The 24,000-nt window shown below is 42.7% G+C and overlaps 1 protein-coding gene across 1 annotated transcript in view; it reads left to right on the forward strand.

Annotated features, from left to right (window-relative positions):
* Window positions 1–24,000, forward strand: part of LOC110530624 (leucine-rich melanocyte differentiation-associated protein) — a 460,113-nt gene that overhangs the window by 264,139 nt on the left and 171,974 nt on the right. The window contains exons 3-4 of the mRNA XM_036986902.1: window positions 20,234–20,360; window positions 22,203–22,342. Coding sequence (XP_036842797.1) covers window positions 20,234–20,360; window positions 22,203–22,342 — 267 coding nt within the window. The remainder of the gene's footprint in view (window positions 1–20,233; window positions 20,361–22,202; window positions 22,343–24,000) is intronic.

Raw genomic sequence — 24,000 nt, forward strand, 5'->3', positions numbered from 1 at the left:
GAAAGCTTCCATCTTCGCTTTTTGAAATTCCCCCGTTGTAATGTGTGTCAACTAGATAAAATGATTACCCATCTTCCACCTTTCTCCACATTTCCATTTGCAAAGGCGATCGACTGAGTGACGGTCTGACTGTCTGAACGAGAGCAGCCATTATCATTCTGTTTGAATGGCCCTGGTACCAGGTACAGATGTAAAAGGGTTTTATTGTTTGAGAAAGGTGTTCCCTCTCCATTGTTCCACATTCGTGAATGCTGTAGTACTATCAGAAAGATTAAACATTCCAATGATACACTGGGACTTGTATTGCTCTTTGATTTTTATGCACACAGACGTTTCTACTCTTTTTTTCCCCTCTCCGTAACGGTCTCATTTTTCTGATTGCGTAATGTGTCTGTCAGATATCAGTCCGTTGTGCTCTCACTTAGCGAAAGTGGTTCTAGACTATTATTAGCCCTGCTAATGATACTCATATCGGTCATATTAATAAACTTGCAATTACTGAGAGCGTGAATGTCATGTACATTTGAACCTTTAGTTTAAATGTTTCTGTGAAACACATTGATAACTATCAACTGAATGGCATGATAGTAATGAGTTGTACTGCACTGTTGGCTTATAGAGAGACATACGGAGATCTTAATATGGTGGTTAGCTCGTTGCTCTCCTGTGTCTTCCTAGTTACTAGGGATGCACCGTTATAACATTTTTTGCCAATATTTTCCTTTCCAAAAGAAACGGTACCGATATAACGGTACCTATAACCGATATTTAACATTTTTGCGTCCGTTTTAGCATTCTAGTACAGTTAAATAGTCAACACACACATGGACACAGCGGTCTAAGGCACTGCATCTCAGTGCAAGATTCCTCCAAGAGTCCCATAAGGCGGCGCACAAGTGGCCCAGCGTCGTCCGGGTTTGGCCGGGGTAGGCCACCATTTATAGGCCGAATTTGTTCTTAGCTGACTTGCCTAGTTAAATAAAGGTTACACCACACTGACCAAAAAGTTCCGTATGTCCCCATTACCAGTAAAACATAATCAAAACCTATTTCTTCCACTTACTTGCTGTGCTGTTTCGTTGTTCATTTGTTCAATCGTTTCATTCTCAACCAGGATTTCATCATACAGTACATGCCAAGCAGTGAAGTCCATGGCCTCTTCTGTCGTGGGTCCTCTTCGTCGGTGTTCACTGTCACTGTGTCCGTTTCCATCTTGTCCAGCTGTGTCTGTACCATTTCACGTAAAACCTGTTTCTTGTCTGCATGGAAGTAGCGGTCCTTGTACCTAGCATCGAGCATGGAAGTAGTGGTCCTTGTACCTAGCATCGAACATGGAAGTAGCGGTCCTAGTATCTAGCATCGAGCATGGAAGTAGCGGTCCTTGTACCTAGCATCGAGCATGGAAGTAGCGGTCCTTGTACCTAGCATCGAACATGGAAGTAGCGGTCCTTGTACATAGCATCGAGCATGGAAGTAGCGATCCTTGTATATAGCATTGAGCATGGAAGTAGCGGTCCTTGTACCTAGCATCGAGCATGGAAGTAGCGGTCCTTGTACCTAGCATCGAACATGGAAGTAGCGGTCCTTGTACATAGCATCGAGCATGGAAGTAGCGGTCCTTGTACCTAGCATCGAACATGGAAGTAGCGGTCCTTGTACATAGCATCGAGCATAGAAGTAGCGATCCTTGTATATAGCATCGAGCATGGAAGTAGCGGTCCTTGTACATAGCATCGAGCATGGAAGTAGCGGTCCTTGTACATAGCATCGAGCATGGAAGTAGCGGTCCTTGTATATAGCATTGAGCATGGAAGTAGCGGTCCTTGTACCTAGCATCGATCATGGAAGTAGCGGTCCTTGTACATAGCATCGAGCATGGAAGTAGTGGTCCTTGTATATAGCATTGAGCATGGAAGTAGCGGTCCTTGTACCTAGCATCGATCATGGAAGTAGCGGTCCTTGTACATAGCATCGAGCATGGAAGTAGCGGTCCTTGTACCTAGCATCGAGCATGGAAGTAGCCGTCCTTGTACCTAGCATCGAGCATGGAAGTAGCGATCCTTGTATATAGCATTGAGCATGGAAGTAGCGGTCCTTGTACCTAGCATCGATCATGGAAGTAGCGGTCCTTGTATATAGCATCGAGCATGGAAGTAGCGTTCCTTGTACCTAGCATCGAGCATGGAAGTAGCGGTCCTTGTACCTAGCATCGAGCATGGAAGTAGCGTTCCTTGTACATAGCATCGAGCATGGAAGTAGCGGTCCTTGTACCTAGCATCGAGCATGGAAGTAGCCGTCCTTGTACCTAGCATCGAGCATGGAAGTAGCGGTCCTTGTACCTAGCATCGAGCATGGAAGTAGCGGTCCTTGTACCTAGCATCGAGCATGGAAGTAGCGGTCCTTATACCTAGCATCGAGCATGGAAGTAGCGGTCCTTGTACCTAGCATCGAGCATGGAAGTAGCGGTCCTTATACCTAGCATCGAGCATGGAAGTAGCGGTCCTTGTACCTAGCATCGAGCATGGAAGTAGCGTTCCTTGTACCTAGCATCGAGCATGGAAGTAGCGGTCCTTGTACCTAGCATCGAGCATGGAAGTAGCGGTCCTTGTACCTAGCATCGAGCATGGAAGTAGTGGTCCTTATACCTAGCATCGAGCATGGAAGTAGCGGTCCTTGTACCTAGCATCGAGCATGGAAGTAGCGTTCCTTGTACCTAGCATCGAGCATGGAAGTAGCGGTCCTTGTACCTAGCATCGAGCATGGAAGTAGCGGTCCTTGTACCTAGCATCGAGCATGGAAGTAGCGGCCCTTGTACCTAGCATCGAGCATGGAAGTAGTGGTCCTTGTACCTAGCATCGAGCATGGAAGTAGCGGTCCTTGTACCTAGCATCGAGCATAGAAGTAGCGGTCCTTGTACCTAGCATCGAGCATGGAAGTAGCGGTCCTTGTACCTAGCATCGAGCATGGAAGTAGCGGTCCTTGTACCTAGCATCGAGCATGGAAGTAGCGGTCCTTGTACCTAGCATCGAGCATGGAAGTAGTGGTCCTTGTACCTAGCATCGAGCATGGTGCGACACAGTAAAGAGGCTCCGAGAGAATGCCACTGAATCGCTTGTTCACAGCCTCGATTACTTTTGTAAGTTTTAACCCCACGATCTGTCTGCAGTTTTGTTGAGTGTTTCAATGCCATGACAGAGGGTATCACGTCTGCTGCAGATGCAGTTGATTAACTTATTTCTCCAGTCATTGTGTGTTCATGTTTCCAAGTTTAAGACATCTTCTCAAATCCCATTGAAATGGCAGCAGCTGTATGAGAACCAGTACATTCTTGAGCATGCAATAACGGCTCTCCTCAGTATGAAATCCTCGTGGACCCACTGTGCTGTCAGACTGATAATGCTCGTGGGGCTGACATCGCTGGTCCAAATGTCAGTCATGAAGCTAATAGCAGTGATGCCTATAGCAAGTAGCTCATAGATGTACATTTCAACAATACTGTGTAACTCTGGTATGGCAACATCTGAAAAAGAGTGTGTTCCCGGGGCTCGTCCAGTCGGCGAAAGCCAACATCATCTAACGACAGAGTACGGTTGATTGTCAAGGGCAATGAATTAAATTATCTTGGCGTTAATGGATATCATCTTTGAGTTCTCTCACTGAAATGTTCTTACTCTTTCAAAAGACTGCTGGACTTGAACTTGTTTAGATGTTGGAAGTGTGCACTTAGTATTTTTCTGCTTTTGTTCTGTTTAGTCATCTACTAACAGTTGAAGTAGGAAGTTTACATACACTTAGGTTGGAGTCATTAAAACTCGTTTTTCAACAACTCCACAAAATTCTTGTCATCAAACTATAGTTTTGGCAAGTCGGTTAGGACATCTACTTCCTGCATGACACAAGTAATATTTCCAGCAATTGTTTACAGACAGATTATTTCACTTATAATTCACTGTATCACAATTCCAATGGGTCAGACGTTTACATACACTAAGTTGACTGTGCCTTTAAACAGCTTGGAAAATTCCAGAAAATGATGTCATGGCTTTAGAAGCTTCTGATGGGCTAATTGACATAATTTGAGTCAATTGAGGTGTACCTGTGGATGTATTCCAAGTCCTATCTTCCAACTCAGTGTCTCTTTGCTTGACATCACGGGGAAATCAAAAGAAATCAGCCAAGACCTCAGAAAAAAATTGTAGACCTCGACAAGTCTGGTTCATCATTGGGAGCAATTTCCAAACACCTGAAGGTACCACGTTCATCTGTACAAACAACAGTACGCAAGTATAAACACTATGGGACCACGCAGTCAACATACCGCTCAGGAAGGAGACACGTTCCGTCTCCTAGAAATGAACGTACTTTGGTGCGAAAAGTGCAAATCATCCCAGAACAACAGCAAAGGACGCTGGAGAAAACAGGTACCAAAGTATCTATATCCATAGTAAAACGAGTCCTATATTGACATAACCTGAAGGCCGCTCAGCAAGGAAGAAGCTACTGCTCCAAACCCGCCATCAAAAAGCCTACGGTTTGCAACTGCACATGGATACAAAGATGGTGCTTTTTGGAGAAATGTCCTCTGATGAAACAGAAAAAGAATGTTTGGCCATAATGACCATCGTAATGTTTGGAGGATAAAGGGGGAGGCTTGCAAGCCGAAGAACATCATCCCAACTGTGAAGCACGGTTGGTCTCAAACACTCAACAATACAGCTCTTCCAAAAATATTCTCTGTTCTTTTATTTAAACCCCCCCCCCCACACACCGCACACACACCGGTGGCTATAAAAAGATCAGCTGTGTTTTTGTCTGCCATGCCATATCATGGAGTTTCACGCTTGGTCCATGAACCTGAGACATATTTTCTCATTCCCCTTCAGCTAATTGGTGGCTGCTTAAGACGGCTCTCTGTTCAGAGCCTGTGATCTTAGGCAATGTGTGAATGTTCTGCTCTGGGTGTCTGCTTCTCTGCTATACTGGATGTCTTCTTGTCAGTTCAGGGCCTGTTTTTCAGGGCGGATTGTTATTAGATTAATTAACGCTGTATTGACTCACTGTGATGAGGTCGTGCGATCTCTTCTCACCTCCCGAACACCGTCTCTTACCTCTGAAAGTGGTTTCCATCAAGGTGAAAAAAAAACTTTTATAAAGAAATATGCTTTTATTACTAACAGTAACCACTAAGTTTAAAAAGATGCCCTAGTTATGTCAATATATATTTATTATGGGGTAATGTTAATACTGTTAGTGAATACCATAGAATCAGATTCGATTTATATGGGGAATAACGTTTTGTGTGGCTACCTTTAGGCTAACAATGTGTTGAACAAATATGAGCGCTGTGTTTATTTTGACCATTGTGTGTATACAAAGTAGGGGGAGGGATAGTATGACAAAGTGAAAAGGGTATGGGTGGAGGAAGGGAAGGAGGGAGGGAGGCATCGCTTTTCAAGGGGCAAAGCCAAAGCCGAGAGGGACGCTGAAACAAGGTTTTAAGAGCAGCCCACTCACTGGTTCACTGGTAAGCCTGTTGGACGTCCAGCTTGGTACTCTTGATAGTGTCCTGATCAGGGGGCTGACGCGCTTGTCCCCTCGCATGTTCCTCATGTAGATCACCCAGGACCATTCAGAGAGCCTAAATGTTCAAATTGAGCCATTTTTGTCTCACTTTAAAACCAACCAAGACCTATTATGTGTGATTTTTCATTCATAGCTGCTCCCTCCTTCCATCCGTCCCTCCGTTCGTTCCAACGCTGGCCCCCGTCTCGGTGGTTTTTCACTTTCCCTCTCCACTCGTCGGCTCAGACAGCTAACCTAGTCAGGGGGCCAGTGTATCCACTCCAGGAGTGTCAACTCCAATCTGGCGAGATTTGGTGTGAAATGTGGTGCCACGGTGTGGGGGCTCGCAGGTCAGCTCAGTAATAGATATTGCTTATTCATCTAGTTGTCTGTGTCTCCTCTCTCCTCTGGCCCTGCGGCCCTCTTTGTTTGGCTAAATCATTTGAAGATTTACGGTAGAGTCTTAGATCCCTGAGAAGCTTTCCCCTGCTGTACTGTCTCTATGTCCCTGCCTGGCGGGGGACTCGGCACCGGGGACACACAATGGCCGCCGTTCAAAAGGGGCTTTCCCCAACACAAGGCGTGGAGGACATCTCATAGCGTGACACTGGGCACCGGGGACACACAATGGCCGCCGTTCAAAAGGGGCTTTCCCCAACACAAGGCTTGGAGGACATCTCATAGCGTGACACTGGGCACCGGGGAACACACAATTGCAGCCGCACAAAAGGGCCTTTTCCCCAAGACAGTGACTCAGTGGACAGCTCATGGCATGACAAGCAGGCCAGCTCTCAGGCTAATTTGCTATGGAGCCAGTCTGTCCAAATGATGCTTAATCAGATGCCTGAGCTATCAGTAAACACCATTCAAATGGATCCAGAGAAAGAAAATGTCAGTTTGTCCAGAACCTCCCATCTCCTTGTGATGAATAAGACAAAACTTAGTAAATGCTTCATACATTAAGTCATTATTTATACCACCATGCATACCACTGCTGGCTTGCCTCTGAAACTAAGCAGGGTTGGTCCTGGTCAGTCCCTGGATGGGAGACCAGATGCTGCTGGAAGTGGTGTTGGAGGGCCAGTAGGAGGCACTCTTTCCTCTGGTCTAAAAAATATCCCAATGCCCCAGGGCCGCGATTGGGGACACTGCCCTGTGTAGGGTGCCGTCTTTCGATGGGACGTTAAATGGGTGTCCTGAGTCTCTGAGGTCATTAAAGATCCCATGGCACTTATCATAAGAGTAGGGGTGTTAACCCCGGTGTCTTGGCTAAATTCCCAATCTGGCCCTCATATCATCACGGTCACCATCCCCAGTTTACAATTGGCTCATTAATCCCCCTCCTCTCCCCTGTAACTATTCCCCAGGTCGTTGCTGTAAATGAGAACGTGTTCTCAGTCAACTTACCTGGTAAAATAACGGATAAATAAATAAAAATAAGTCAATTCTACAGATGTGTTCAAAAACCTAAATATTTCCTTTTCTTGTCTTCCCCTCTCTCTATTTCTCTCCTATCTTCCCTCCTTCTCTTCATGCTAGGCCTGGTCTGAGTAACGTTACCTGTTAGTTGGAGCGCAGGATGAAACGCCCTCTGCGTTTAAACAGAAAGAGGTTCCCGTAATGATAGAGCCAGGTTTAATCTGCCGGGGCCTCTGACATGTCAACCTCAGCCAGGCAGCCAGGCAGGCGGCTGGGTGGGTGGTATGTCCTCCAGGCCCTTTGAAGAGGGGCGATTTCCAGAGAGATTTGGATCATTACACAATAAAGAACACTTTCTAAGTAGTGAAGTGAGTTTGGAAATGACGGTTAATGATGTTGACAGCAATTCACCTCCACCGAATTACAGAAGGATTTGACCAGACTTGCCTTCTTTAATGAGCCCCACTCTGTAGAGGTAATGGCCCAGCAGCGGTGAGAAAGTAGGGAAGGAGGGAGGGAGGGGGACAGAAGGAGAGAGGGTGGGGGGGAAGAGAGAGAGAAAAGCTAGCATCCATTGTTAGCGTTATGCAGATAAATGATCACATGCCTCCCTTTACATTGTCATGCCAGGGTGCTACTAAGGCCATCTTCCGAAAAAAAGAAACCACAAGCGCAGGTACACTAGGCCTTCTCCTCTTCGATCTTCAGAGAAAAGCACGTCTTGATCTGAATACCACATTGCATTGAGAAAGCAACCACATGCCCCAATTATTTTCAGTGAAGGCTTTTGAAAAGTACACAAACACTCTAACAGAGATGGACAGGTAACTCTGGAGATTGGGCAATAGTTTTCTTTGCTTTTGTATCAAGGTCCTGTGATGATTAGGGAATGTGACTTCCTTGTAAACTTTGTCCTCCATAATGTTGCGGTGTTGTTAATCCACCCATCATGCCAAGTGTCTGCCAGTTGGTGTGAAGGGCTTCTCCATCTTCATTAAGATGCTGTATTTTTTTTACCACTACAGACAGAGCTTCCAACGTAACAACACCCGTTTGGTTTGCCGTGTCTAATCATGTTTATTCTCAAGCTCATTGTGACAAAATACTTCACTTGACAGAGCGACAGTTGACGTACAGTTCTATTTTTCCCCACATTGGACTGTTGTGCCATCAAAATCTCCTATCTGTCCGCGGCTTTGAGCATCTCCGGCGGAACGATAAATATGTAAGTCCTAACTGGGATACGCTGCCAATTATACATGCACAAAGATGTCAGTTATAATGTAACATTTGAATTCGAGGTTGTCATTCCATTTCAAACGGTCTTGTGAAGTGACATGTTCTATTATCTCTGTGTACGGTGTAAAACGAGACCAAGACAACCAGTTGAGAGATGTAGATTGGTAGACAGGTTGTCCTGTATTTCTTGTTCTTGTAGATGCAGCGACATGGTATCTCACAAGCACTCACCACACACATATGGATAGTATATATCAGCTACAAACATATACTTACGTTAACATAATTTGGCTGACAGCTGAAAGAAATCAAACCTTTAATCACTCAACTAAGGCTGGATTCAATCACACCCACAAGGAATGTAGCTTAGTTGTGTACCGCTCATTTACCCTTTAGGGTACATCTTCATTTAAGCATGAATAACTACAGTATATTCCTTCATAAAAGGGAAGTACAGATAAAACGGGGGGGGGGGGGGGGGGGGGGGGGGGTATATAGAGGTTTTAATTAGTATGACTACTAGTCTAATTATCACTTCTGTCCCTGCCCACTCCTGATGCTGTAGATGTAATTACCATGCCGTAACATTGTGGAACGATATTGCTTTCCCCTTGTCATTTCCTAAGACGCTGCTGTACCTGACACTTAGCGAACCTCTTAATGATACACTGGAACGACAGCTAATTATATGATAATAACAGGTTGAAGAAGGGAGCAGGATGGGGGGATGGTGGGTGGGACTACCATACTGGTGAAGATGCAGAGCAGTGAATTGTTGTCTTGATCACTCTGATGATTACACACCAAACCAGGCTACGTTTAATTACAAATATGTTCATAAATTATGTTGAACTCAGTTCAACTTGTGTTAGTTTGGTATAATACGGTATGCTAATTCAATATGGTATGTACTTTGTATGATAATAATAATACTACGTGATGTTGTGTTTAACATATATACAGTACCTGGACACACCTGTTATTTAAAATTCATTCCAGGTGACTACCTCATGAAGCTGGTTGAGAGAATGCCAAGAGTGTGCAAAGCTGTCATCAAGGCAAAGGTTGGCTACTTTGAAGAATCTCAAATATAAAATATATTTTGATTTGTTTAACATGTTTTTGGTTACTACATGATTCCATATGTGTTATTTCATAGTTTTGATGTCTTCACTATTATTCTACAATGTAGAAAATAGTAAAAATAAAGAAAACCCTGGAATGAGTAGGTGTGTCCAAACTATTGACCAGTACTGTATATAAATATATTGAAATCTTCAATCTAATTACAGCTATAGTTTACAAGCCTCAATCAAGCACCAGTTTAGCAATCAGAGACCACACCGGTTCTATTTGTCGTTCTACTGTTACCAACATCTTGTATTGCTCCCGTAGAGCACCGGTTTGTTAGAAGGAAGTACCACCGGTACCAGTTAGACCCCCTCACTGAGATAGCAGGTTCCTACATGACTTCCACACACCGGTTTTAGTCAGACTGGTGTCGTAGTCCTCACAGCAATCACACGGCAGGAACACAACTGACAAACACATTCTCAGGACTCTGGTAGGGGGCTGATGGGTAATTTAAATAGGAGTGTAGGGTGGTTGGCGGAGGCATCAACAGCACCCTTCGACTGCTTTCAAAACTTTTTAATTAGCTCTAATTACCTTTGGAGGGAAACATTGGGGCTTGAAAGGATTTGTGTCAGCGAGTGAGAGATCAAAGATAGTCGTGTAGTTTGCATGTTAATACTGAGAACAATAGGGGGCAGTGTAATCATCATACCCTGGAGAGAACTAGCCCAGGTGTGTGTGTGTGTGTGTGTGTGTAATTGTATTTGTGCTTGCGTGTCTGTGTGCATCTGTCTTTGTCTAGGATGAAAGGCTTTCGTGTGGTCTATCCTATAGATGAGGTCTATCATAATGCATTAGTGGACATGGCTGTGGCAGGGTCGTCCATCAAAGCCCATCCATCATCTGCCATGCAGTGACAGGCCTCTCGTGATTATTTGCTATTAGGTGAACGTTGAGGCATACACAAGGCTGGGAGATGCTAGTTGAACTGGCTCAGGCCTAATGTGGAAGATGTTGACAACACTGAAGTGAATAATGTAATGATGGGGTCATATGTAAACTGACAGAGACATGAAGGAAGCTTTGGTTTTATGGTTTTGTGTGTGTGTGTGCGTGTGTGTGTGTGTGTGTGTGTGTGTGTGTGCAGCACTGATGTAGCTACATAACGACAAAGATGGCATCTAAGAATTGATTTTCGGCTCAGTCTCACAGAGGGATGAAAGCATTTGTCATATGAAGAGACAACTAATCATTCAATACTAACATTCACAAGAAACGTTGCTGTGCTGCAAGCACTGAGACCATACAACATGAAGAGGAATGATTAGAGGAATGGTTAGTGAATGATGGAAGGGGGCTGAGTGAAACAGTTTGGGAAGTACTGGCCTAGTCCAATAGAGGGAAAACAACTATTCAAGGCCTGAACATATCTATCAGAATATCATTCTCTTTTCAGCCTACTTGTACATTGATTAGACTTGTTTTAAATAAAATGTGTTAACATTTGATCGATTGATTGTTGTAAATTGACTCAACATAAAAATGTGTACTTGTAAAATGACGTGACTGTTTTACCTAAATAAAATGTGACAGTCCTAAGCTATTTGTGTGGACTCATTCACAGAAATGTAGCCTTCTATTTGTACATGTATCTGTGCTATTAGTCCAACTACTAGGCTTTTAAAAATCCTTACTTTGTTTGCTTTAATCCAAATATGTTTTCTAGTACTTTATCCTTACTGACAGTTTGTACATGTATCTGTGCTATTAGTCCAGCTACTAGGCTTTTAAAAATCCTTACTTTGTTTGCTTTAATCCAAATATGTTTTCTAGTACTTTATCCTTACTGACAGTTTGTACATGTATCTGTGCTATTAGTCCAGCTACTAGGCTTTTTAAAAATCCTTACTTTGTTTGCTTTAATCCAAATATGTTTTCTAGTACTTTATCCTTACTGACAGTTTGTACATGTATCTGTGCTATTAGTCCAACTACTAGGCTTTTTAAAAATCCTTACTTTGTTTGCTTTAATCCAAATATGTTTTCTAGTACTTTATCCTTACTGACAGTTTGTACATGTATCTGTGCTATTAGTCCAACTACTAGGCTTTTTAAAAATCCTTACTTTGTTTGCTTTAATCCAAATATGTTTTCTAGTACTTTATCCTTACTGACAGTTTGTACATGTATCTGTGCTATTAGTCCAACTACTAGGCTTTTAAAAATCCTTACTTTGTTTGCTTTAATCCAAATATGTTTTCTAGTACTTTATCCTTACTGACAGTTTGTACATGTATCTGTGCTATTAGTCCAGCTACTAGGCTTTTAAAAATCCTTACTTTGTTTGCTTTAATCCAAATATGTTTTCTAGTACTTTATCCTTACTGACAGTTTGTACATGTATCTGTGCTATTAGTCCAACTACTAGGCTTTTAAAAATCCTTACTTTGTTTGCTTTAATCCAAATATGTTTTCTAGTACTTTATCCTTACTGACAGTTTGTACATGTATCTGTGCTATTAGTCCAACTACTAGGCTTTTTAAAAATCCTTACTTTGTTTGCTTTAATCCAAATATGTTTTCTAGTACTTTATCCTTACTGACAGTTTGTACATGTATCTGTGCTATTAGTCCAACTACTAGGCTTTTTAAAATCCTTACTTTGTTTGCTTTAATCCAAATATGTTTTCTAGTACTTTATCCTTACTGACAGTTTGTACATGTATCTGTGCTATTAGTCCAACTACTAGGCTTTTAAAAATCCTTACTTTGTTTGCTTTAATCCAAATATGTTTTCTAGTACTTTATCCTTACTGACAGTTTGTACATGTATCTGTGCTATTAGTCCAACTACTAGGCTTTTTAAAATCCTTACTTTGTTTGCTTTAATCCAAATATGTTTTCTAGTACTTTATCCTTACTGACAGTTTGTACATGTATCTGTGCTATTAGTCCAACTACTAGGCTTTTTAAAATCCTTACTTTGTTTGCTTTAATCCAAATATGTTTTCTAGTACTTTATCCTTACTGACAGTTTGTACATGTATCTGTGCTATTAGTCCAACTACTAGGCTTTTTAAAATCCTTACTTTGTTTGCTTTAATCCAAATATGTTTTCTAGTACTTTATCCTTACTGACAGTTTGTACATGTATCTGTGCTATTAGTCCAACTACTAGGCTTTTTAAAATCCTTACTTTGTTTGCTTTAATCCAAATATGTTTTCTAGTACTTTATCCTTACTGACAGTTTGTACATGTATCTGTGCTATTAGTCCAACTACTAGGCTTTTTAAAATCCTTACTTTGTTTGCTTTAATCCAAATATGTTTTCTAGTACTTTATCCTTACTGACAGTTTGTACATGTATCTGTGCTATTAGTCCAACTACTAGGCTTTTAAAAATCCTTACTTTGTTTGCTTTAATCCAAATATGTTTTCTAGTACTTTATCCTTACTGACAGTTTGTACATGTATCTGTGCTATTAGTCCAACTACTAGGCTTTTAAAAATCCTTACTTTGTTTGCTTTAATCCAAATATGTTTTCTAGTACTTTATCCTTACTGACAGTTTGTACATGTATCTGTGCTATTAGTCCAACTACTAGGCTTTTTAAAAATCCTTACTTTGTTTGCTTTAATCCAAATATGTTTTCTAGTACTTTATCCTTACTGACAGTTTGTACATGTATCTGTGCTATTAGTCCAGCTACTAGGCTTTTTAAAAATCCTTACTTTGTTTGCTTTAATCCAAATATGTTTTCTAGTACTTTATCCTTACTGACAGTTTGTACATGTATCTGTGCTATTAGTCCAACTACTAGGCTTTTTAAAATCCTTACTTTGTTTGCTTTAATCCAAATATGTTTTCTAGTACTTTATCCTTACTGACAGTTTGTACATGTATCTGTGCTATTAGTCCAACTACTAGGCTTTTTAAAAATCCTTACTTTGTTTGCTTTAATCCAAATATGTTTTCTAGTACTTTATCCTTACTGACAGTTTGTACATGTATCTGTGCTATTAGTCCAGCTACTAGGCTTTTTAAAAATCCTTACTTTGTTTGCTTTAATCCAAATATGTTTTCTAGTACTTTATCCTTACTGACAGTTTGTACATGTATCTGTGCTATTAGTCCAGCTACTAGGCTTTTTAAAAATCCTTACTTTGTTTGCTTTAATCCAAATATGTTTTCTAGTACTTTATCCTTACTGACAGTTTGTACATGTATCTGTGCTATTAGTCCAACTACTAGGCTTTTTAAAAATCCTTACTTTGTTTGCTTTAATCCAAATATGTTTTCTAGTACTTTATCCTTACTGACAGTTTGTACATGTATCTGTGCTATTAGTCCAGCTACTAGGCTTTTTAAAAATCCTTACTTTGTTTGCTTTAATCCAAATATGTTTTCTAGTACTTTATCCTTACTGACAGTTTGTACATGTATCTGTGCTATTAGTCCAGCTACTAGGCTTTTTAAAAATCCTTACTTTGTTTGCTTTAATCCAAATATGTTTTCTAGTACTTTATCCTTACTGACAGTTTGTACATGTATCTGTGCTATTAGTCCAGCTACTAGGCTTTTTAAAAATCCTTACTTTGTTTGCTTTAATCCAAATATGTTTTCTAGTACTTTATCCTTACTGACAGTTTGACCGTTATTCATACATTTGTAAAGTTTTCTGGTATTTATATGCTACCAACTTCCCTTCCATCTTATTGGTTGATAAAAGCTTATCACACACTTTTTGACCAATTAAAAAATGACATGTTGGTAGTGCTTCTCCTTTTGAATATCATTTCAAGTGTTATAATCAAACTCATTAAGGTTCAATTGATGTTGATTTTGTGAAATGATTAATGCATAGACTATTTCAGCCTAAGACAATGTGCCGTATACAATTGAATCTGTTTTATTTGCACATGTAACCCTACGTTAACTTCAGTGTGAACCTCTCTCACCTCTAATCAGGGTCTTTGTAGTTGGCAATGCCTTTACGTGTATGACATCATCAGACACTGACTGTGTCTTATTCAAAGCAAATTAAGCGCATAAAACCCGTTCAGGAAGGATTTACCAATCCGCTCCACATGTACCCCAATGATTAGCCTCCTCATTAGCAGTCATTCACAGCAGCATGGGTAGGGAACAACGTGTAATCCTCTAACGTGTGAATTGACATGTATCCCGGGAGGATGGAGAGAGAGAGGGGAGAGCTATATGTGTGTCCTGGAAGTGGGGTGGGGGATAATGACCACCATCCTGTAGTGACTGACGCCTGCCTCCAGTGTGTTTGGATGGGAGTAGGTGGGTCGTGATGGGTGTTCAGGGCATATAGTCATCACAATGTTCCTCCCATTGGATCTGTTGTGTTTTCACACACAGACACATTGCCAGGGAACTGTTGTTATGGTGTGACGTGTAGTTCTGTTGTTGTTCAATAGCAAAGCCCGTTGCAACTCTGCAATCCAATTGCCAAGCCCCAACTGACTGTACCTGCTTTAGTCACAGGTCAGCCAATTGCTCCCAGAGTGACGTGATCGCTCAATGAAGCCTAATCGACTATTCAGCCTGATGGACAGATGGACGTTTCTGTTCCTTCTTGTCTTTCCTCTCCCAGACATCTCTCCATCTCTTTCCATTAGTTTTTCTTATTACATTTATTAAAACCCATCCGGATCCTACTTTTCCCTTCTCCCGTTCATTACTCTGCCTTATCATGGCAGGCTATCTGAAGTGTGCTGCAGCTAGACCATTATGCACGTATGAAGGCCATCACTGCCCCAGTATTGGCCAATTCATCAAACATTTATCTGTTGCTCTCTGAACAGTGTGTCATTTTGCTCGCCAGTCCGCAGCCGTCTTACTGGAAGAGAGAGATGACTTCGCCAGAATCTACACCACCACCAATAGCTTAGAAGTGACACCACACAGGCCCTCTAACTTTAAAACAGGGCCTAAGGCTGTGGCCTGTCTTGACTTTTCAGTGTTCTTCTCTTAGTTTTGTTTTTCTACTCAGGCAGACCAGAGTTCTGAAAATATCTATCTGGTTCTCTACAGATTGGATCCACTAGTAAAGTGAATATAGAGTGTCCTCTATAACTGTGGGGATTTTTCTTCACCTGTGTGACTGGTCTTCATTAGGATTGTCCTGGGTTATGTTTGGACTCTGTGAGGGAATGGATATATATGTTAGGTTGTCTCCTCAGTTGACCTCTAATCCTAAACACTACTAAAAATGCCAACTGTGATTTATTCTGACACATAAAGAGAGAAGCGGAAAGATGTAGAAGATCTGAGGCTATTATCCTACTGTCATTCCTTGCTTAAAGACATTTTACATGAGATGGACCTACGCCATTGGCAGGAGTGACTGACATTTCAGCCAATAATCACAGAGGGTTTTCTTCCTTCCGCGGGGCTGTCAGTGGTGGTTTATCAATCAGTGTGTCTGCATTAGTATTAAACTACTGATCCAGATGCCTCTGTCTCTGTCTACACCTCTCTGGGTCACAGGTATGTCTCCTGTCCTGGTTCCTCATCTGGCCTCCTGTCTCCTCTCCAGTCTCCTCTCCAGTCTCCTCTCATGTCTCCTCTCCTGGCTCCTGTCTCCTCTTATGTTCTCCTATCTCTTCTCATGCATCCTCGTCTGGCCTCCTGTCTCCTCGTCTGGCCTCTTGCTTTCCATCATGTCTCCTAGTGTAGCCTCTCGTTTCCTAGTTTTGCCTCCTTTCTCCTCTGTCTTCTCCTTTCCACACCCGTGCGTGTGTGTGTGTGTGTGTGTGTGTGTGTGTGTGTGTGTGCGTGCGTGCGTGCGTGCGTGCCTGCGTGCGTTGTGCACGTGTGTGCGTTGTGCACGTGTGTGTTTTCCATTTTACCCAACCATAAGAGCTTTGGGACTTAAATTATGCTCATTAGTTGTCGTAAAAAACTAAAGAGGACTGGTTATGTTTTTAACTAAATTGCATTCACTCTGTTCTCTATATTAAAACTAGGCTCTTAGAAAGGTAATGAAACCAGATGTTGGTGTTAGGGGAATCTGCAGAGAGCGCCAGGGAAAGGTAGGCCGTCATTGTAAATAAGAATTTGTTCTTAACTGACTTGCCTAGTTAAATAAAATAAACAAAAGCTGGAGACAATTCAAGTAAATCCTCATACTGTATCCCCCTACACACACACACACACACACACACACACACACACACACACACACACACACACACACACACACATTTAACCTTGTGGGGGGACACAATTCAGTCACATTCAAAATCCTAACCACTAGCCCTTAACCTAACCCTAAACTTAACCTTAGCTCCTAATCCCAAACCTAATTCTAAACTCCATAGAGATAGCATTTCAACTTGTGGGGACTAACAAAATGTCCCCTGTTGGTCAAATTTTTGTTTGTTTGCTATTTTTGTGGGGACTCCAGGTCCCCACAAGTATAGTCAAACACATCCACACACACACACACACACACACACACACACACGCACACACACACACACACACACACATACACACACGCACACACATGCACACACACCACCAGGATGGGATTAGGTAGCTGTGCTGTGCTCTACTCTCCCCTTGCTGTGAATTTAGTTGATTAGATCGGCCGGTGCACACAGCAGTGGTGACATGAAAACAACCTCTGTGCCATGCAGCTTCTTTTAACCAAGCAGTTCACAATGCAACACACAGGAGTACAGACCCTACTCTATTATAGACACACACGCAGGTATGTATGCATTAACACACACACACATGGGGATGATTTCAATGGGAATACAGTCTGATGTTCTAAGTCTTAGTTTGGCATCGTACCTTGTAGTTTTTCTTCTTTAAGGCCAGTTTGAATGTGTTCTCTCTTTCTCCCCACACTTTACATTTGTTTTATTTTTTATTTAACCTTTATTTAACTAGGCAAGTCAGTTAAGAACCATTTTGTATTTACAATGACGGCCTACCGGGGAACAGTGGACCTTGTTCAGGGGCAGAAGGACAGATTTGTACCGTGTCAGCTCAGGGATTCGATCCAGCAACCTTTTGGTTACTGGCCCACCACTCTAACCAACTTGCTATTGTCATGATAATTGTTATATTTCTATAGATGAAGTCACAGACACTAGCACTACCAGAAGGTACATCGCTTCATCAGAAATATCACTATGTTCACTAATATAGTTTTTTTTTTTTTATCTCACTTTAAACGTGGTGGTTAAAAAATGTGTTATATCTTAAGTTCCTATTTTTTCTAATGATGAATAGAAATTACAGTCATGTGAGAAAGTAGTCCTATTATAATGTTCTTCTCAGCCAGGTTTCAATGTCAATGAAGTCAGTCTGGACACATTAACATGTTTTGCTGACAGGATGGCCTGAACACATGATTAACATAGTGGGCTGACAGGATGGCCTGAACACATGATTAACATAGTGGGCTGACAGGATGGCCTGAACACATGATTAACATAGTGGGCTGACAGGATGGCCTGAACACATGATTAACATAGTGGGCTGACAGGATAGCCTGAACACATGATTAACATAGTGGGCTGACAGGATGGCCTGAACACATGATTAACATAGTGGGCTGACAGGATAGCCTGAACACGTGATTAACATAGTGGGCTGACAGGATAGCCTGAACACATGATTAACATAGTGGGCTGACAGCATAGCCTGAACACATGATTAACATAGTGGGCTGACAGGATGGCCTGAACACATGATTAACATAGTGGGCTGACAGGATAGCCTGAACACATGATTAACATAGTGGGCTGACAGGATAGCCTGAACACATGATTAACATAGTGGGCTGACAGGATGGCCTGAACACTTGATTAACATAGTGGGCTGACAGGATAGCCTGAACACATTATTAACATAGTGGGCTGACAGGATAGCCTGAACACATGATTAACATAGTGGGCTGACAGGGTGGCCTGAACACATGATTAACATAGTCGGCTGACAGGATGGCCTGAACACATGATTAACATAGTGGGCTGACAGGGTGGCCTGAACACATGATTAACATAGTGGGCTGACAGGATGGCCTGAACACATGATTAACATAGTGGGCTGACAGGATGGCCTGAACACTTGATTAACATAGTGGGCTGACAGGATAGCCTGAACACATGATTAACATAGTGGGCTGACAGGATGGCCTGAACACTTGATTAACATAGTGGGCTGACAGGATGGCCTGAACACATGATTAACATAGTGGGCTGACAGGATGGCCTGAACACATGATTAACATAGTGGGCTGACAGGATGGCCTGAACACATGATTAACATAGTGGGCTGACAGGATGGCCTGAACACTTGATTAACATAGTGGGCTGACAGGATGGCCTGAACACATGATTAACATAGTGGGCTGACAGGATGGCCTGAACACATGATTAACATAGTGGGCTGACAGGATGGCCTGAACACATGATTAACATAGTGGGCTGACAGGATGGCCTGAACACATGATTAACATAGTGGGCTGACAGGATGGCCTGAACACATGATTAACATAGTGGGCTGACAGGGTGGCCTGAACACATGATTAACATAGTGGGCTGACAGGATGGCCTGAACACATGTTTAACATAGTGGGCTGACAGGATGGCCTGAACACTTGATTAACATAGTGGGCTGACAGGATGGCCTAAACACATGATTAACATAGTGGGCTGACAGGATGGCCTGAACACTTGATTAACATAGTGGGCTGACAGGATGGCCTGAACACATGTTTAACATAGTGGGCTGACAGGATGGCCTGAACACTTGATTAACATAGTGGGTTGACAGGATGGCCTGAACACTTGATTAACATAGTGGGCTGACAGGATGGCCTGAACACATGATTAACATAGTGGGCTGACAGGGTGGCCTGAACACATGATTAACATAGTGGGCTGACAGGGTGGCCTGAACACATGATTAACATAGTGGGCTGACAGGATGGCCTGAACACATGATTAACATAGTGGGCTGACAGGATGGCCTGAACACTTGATTAACATTGTGGGCTGACAGGGTGTGTAGTGTGAGGGATTATACAACACTGGCTTTATAAACCTTCAACAAGGGTTGAACTCTGCAATCCCCCTAACATTACCCTGAACACTGCTCTCCATCATCTTTATGCCACTTCTCTGTGTGTGTGTGTGTGTGTGTGTGTGTGTTTGTGTTTGTGTGTGAGTGCGTAAAATCAATGTATGTGCATCAGAGGGTTCTGCAGTCCTTCACAAAAACAAATTATAAAAAAAACACTTTAACTAAAAATGCTTTGGTGTTAAACCAACCCCCATCACAGTTTTCAAAAAAGTTTCCATTTCCATTCAGCCTGTGATTGTGGGAGTGTGTATTCTGTATTCGGCTGGTCGGGCTGTGATGATGATGGATGACAAGTTAAATTTGTGTCCGTGGAATGAAGGTGAAGTGTGACAGAGTGATTTGTCTTGGGAATGGAGGGTTGGGGTCAGGCCAAACCAGGCGCCTCCAGACACAAGACATTGACAAATTCATCCTGCCCGCCACATTTCTGAAGCCTTTTGTTTTGAATCCTGGCTACTCACTGGTGACCCCCATCCCTCATCCTGCCAGCGTTGTGAAGGAAGCCCTTCGCCGCTGAGTCCCGGGTCCAGGCCATGCCAGGGGAACTCAGCACCACTAATTCTCCTCATTCCCTCTCTGACAGGCCCCTGACAAAACTCTCCCTGTCTCTGCTGACGCGTGAAAAGAGGGAGGCTGAAATATTTATTTCTGCACATAATGGCCGTCTGCACAGATTTAGAGCCGTATCATTTTTCTCTTCTCTCTGTCTCTCTCTCTCTCTGTCTCTCTCTCTGTGTCTCTCTCTCTGTGTGTCTCTCTCTCTCTCTCTCTATCTCTCTCTCTCTCTTTCTCTCGCTTTATCATTGCAGGTCACTGGCTGGCCTGAAAGCGTTCACTGGGCTGGAAGAACTGGTCGTCGACAACAATCTGCTCGGAAACGACCTCCAGTTGCCCAGGTTACCCACCCTCCACACCCTGACACTCAATAAGAACCAAATATCCTTTCAAGCGAAGCACTCATTCTCTGTGTCATTCTGTAGTATTGGCTACTTCATAGAGCTGTAAGAACATTAGTCTTTGGGTGTGTTCAGAGCGGACACTGGACGCTCTGGCCAAGGAGTACGGTTGATCCAAGCATTCTGACCTCACAACGGCAGTCAAGCACCCAAGTAAACTGGCTAATGTTGGCTAGCTTGCTAACTACTTCCAGACCCAAATGAGACAGATAACACCTCACTCTGACCATTTTACTCACCCTAGCAGAGCTGATTAGGCTGTTTTCATGTTATCCAGAGCGTTGGTGACCGTAACTGTGCTGCTGGAAATAATTGAATTACTCTTTTTTGTACTGACATTTACCGACACCGGCCACATTCAACTGGTGTTGAGCATTTGTAAATTCATCAGTTATTCTGCGCTCTGGCTCACTGACGAGAGTACTCTGAAATCGGAGGAGATAGGCAGAGTGAATTTACGAATGCACCTGTTGTTGTGCTTCCGTATCTCTGTGTTCTCTATCTCTCTGAAAGGCCTCTGGGGTATTTGTAGTACATGTAAAAGCAGTGTTAAAGGCATGTGGGTCTTGGTACCTCAGACCCCACAGACTAGTTTCTACGCCACGGGGACCTCTAGTGGAAACAGGGATATAAGACAGCAGGGTCTGTGTCGATATGTTGAGGAAGAAAATGGAAAGAGAGGAACTTCTGAGCATATCTTTGAGAAAGAGCAATATATATATATGTATTAGTAGTATAACCAACTACAAACATTGACAAATGAACCACTAGTATAATAACTCATAAACAGTAGGGTGCAAAACTGGAAACCTCAACAAAATAAATATGTTGAAACAAGACACTAGAACATTTAACATATGAAAACCAAACATGCAGTCATTATTGTAACTCTGTATACATTTCCAGTTACATGTATATTTTGAGATCAATGATTAAACAGCTCCATACCTGTATACCTTCCTCATAGTAAACCGTAAGCACTCACACTCAAATCCAGACACTGCAATATTACACTGCTTATGATCAGACAGAAAATGTTACAACTTCCTCCCTTAGCGTTAAGAACCCAGCCTAACTACGTGTCCTGTTTGTCCCTGGCAGCCTCCCCAGTAGATCCATCTACAGGGTAATGATGCAAACACACAACTACCGTGTCAACATTAAAACTGGGCCTCCTTGAAGTGCGTGTCAACTGCTCTGAAGCAGAGAGTGAGAAAGAAAGAAAGAGAGAGAGGGGGATAGAGAGGGGGTGAGGGAGAAAGAGAGCGAAAGAGAGGTGAAGTGGCCTGCACATGCTAATGCCCCAATTAGACCACATCTTGATGTGGAGCTGTGCCATTTTACACACTCCACCACTGCATTAGTGCGCTTTCATTTTGACACTTTGGGCTCAATTTTCCAATGAAGTGAATGTATTAGTGATGACTGTGCCTGTTTGGGAGGCTGGTAGCTTTTTTTCCACATTTGGTGTTGGCTACGGCTCTGCGAATCATGGACCGTTTGAACCACAGGGCATCCATCATTTTGTCAATGTTTTAACGCTCCCCACCCGGCCACCTGTGGGGGGGGGGGGGGGGGGGGGGGGGGGGGGGGGTTGGGGAGAGAAGAATAAATGGAGAGAGCAAGAGAGAAGGGAGAGAGGAAGAAAGATGGCAGGGTAGAAAGAGAGAGAGAGGGAAAATACAGAGAAACAGACAAATAAATGCCTCTGAGCCTTAAATTTTTATCTGCTCTCTCACAGCAACCCATTGCCTGTGACTAGCTTTCTGAAGCTGGGGGGGGGGTAAATGCTAATGTAATTAGCAGCCTTGACCTCTGACACCTGACTGACATCGAGGCACTGCTGGAACACTTGGCGGAGGCAACTCCGTCGCTGCAGTACCTCAGCCTGCTGGGAAACGAGGCCTGTCCCAACCAGCTGGTCAGCCTGGACAAGGATGAGGATGACTACCAGAGATACAGGTAGGGACATGTGTATACAGTACACACACACACACACACACACACACATACAAGAACAGGAACAAGGATGACAGTCAGAGATACAGGTCATTGCCAAAGGGTTGCACAGTGATGATGTCATAAAAACTCATGTTGTTTGTTCTCTGCAAGCCCGGTGATGGCCGTTCTGCCGTCCCAGGGCAAGACCAAAAAATTGCTGCCACCGCTAAACTAGAATAGTCCCAGTAAGCACAATGACGTTGAAAAGATGTCTAAAATAGTATTTTCCAAACGTTCAATCTAGGTTCTGACTGAAAGTTGAAAAAAGGCGTATTTTCCGGATGTTGAAACATACTTATTTTCTGGACGTTGAAATATGGTTAATTTTCAGTTCTGAATGAAAGTTAGAAATATGTCATTTATGGATGTTTGGGCCAAATCAAGGCCGGTCCAGTCCGGACCGAGCCAAACAATAGACTTCTATGACTGGTTCAGATTTGGTCCTGACCGGACCAAAAGCCAACGTCTGTGAATATGGAAATCAAGGCCGGTCCGGACTGCATCAAAACCATGTGTCCAAAAGGCATCGGCATTGGTCCGTGCTTACTGGGGTGTAGCCTACAGTGTTGCCTGACATTATTTATGAACGCCCATCTATGCGGTAGGCCTACTGTTTGTAAAATACAAAAAGAAACGTTAGCGTCTGTCCGTGCTTACTAGCTTACTACCATGTCGGCACGCAATGGAATTTTATGAATGACCATCCATGTGGTAGGCCTACCGTTTGTAAAACAGGTAGTTGCATTGGCTTTATTAGTTCTGATTCCTGTGACTAATCACTTTGGCTATTTAAATTCCTTAATAGTTCATTGACACACCCGTGCGGCACTCTAAATAACATAATATAAAAATCTGTCAATTTAAGCTAGCGATATCATTTTTTTTGCATGGGCTGCGTCTCAATCTACCGCATCCGCCTCCTCATGAAAACGTCTGTAGTGTCCGGATGGTTTGGCCCACAAACTACCAACAATGAAAATGGGAGACTCTCAGGAATACGATGATGTTCTCCGTTTTACTCTACGACCCCCACAAGTCCCACGGGACTCGTCTGAAGGTAACCCGGACAAACAAATGGAATATGGAGGTAGTTTTGTCCCAACAAAAATAAGAGGTTAAATATGTGTCAAAAAAACTAAAATATTTATTTATCTTTCTTATATCTTCTAGATATGGGACAGACACTTTAAAACCTTATTCTTTATCATTTGTTTTTTGACTGTCTTTTTTGCTATTTCTAAATGTGTTATTCAATGCTTTTCTATTGCCAGAGCATGTGAGCTAAACTATTGAAACCAAACCATATGATTTGAATAAAGAGTATTTTAATAAACAACACGAAAAGTTGACTGTAAGCAGCACTCATCATTTGAGATAAGTTACTTGTCGTATTAAACAGCATCAAAACATTCTAAATAGGTCAGACAGACAGATAGCCTAACACGCTGCCCAAACCGGAAGCGTCACGTGTGCGAGCATTACAAAATAAATGTACACATACATGTTATTATATCATTGCACCCACACTGCTCCTGCGCCAATGAGCGTCTGCGTTGCCAGCCACTAAAATAGAAGTTGCTTCTATTTGTGGTGCCGAACGCGATGCAAGTCCTGCTTCT

Source organism: Oncorhynchus mykiss, chromosome 1, assembly GCF_013265735.2.
Source record: "Oncorhynchus mykiss isolate Arlee chromosome 1, USDA_OmykA_1.1, whole genome shotgun sequence".
In the NCBI taxonomy this organism is placed as follows: domain Eukaryota; kingdom Metazoa; phylum Chordata; class Actinopteri; order Salmoniformes; family Salmonidae; genus Oncorhynchus; species Oncorhynchus mykiss.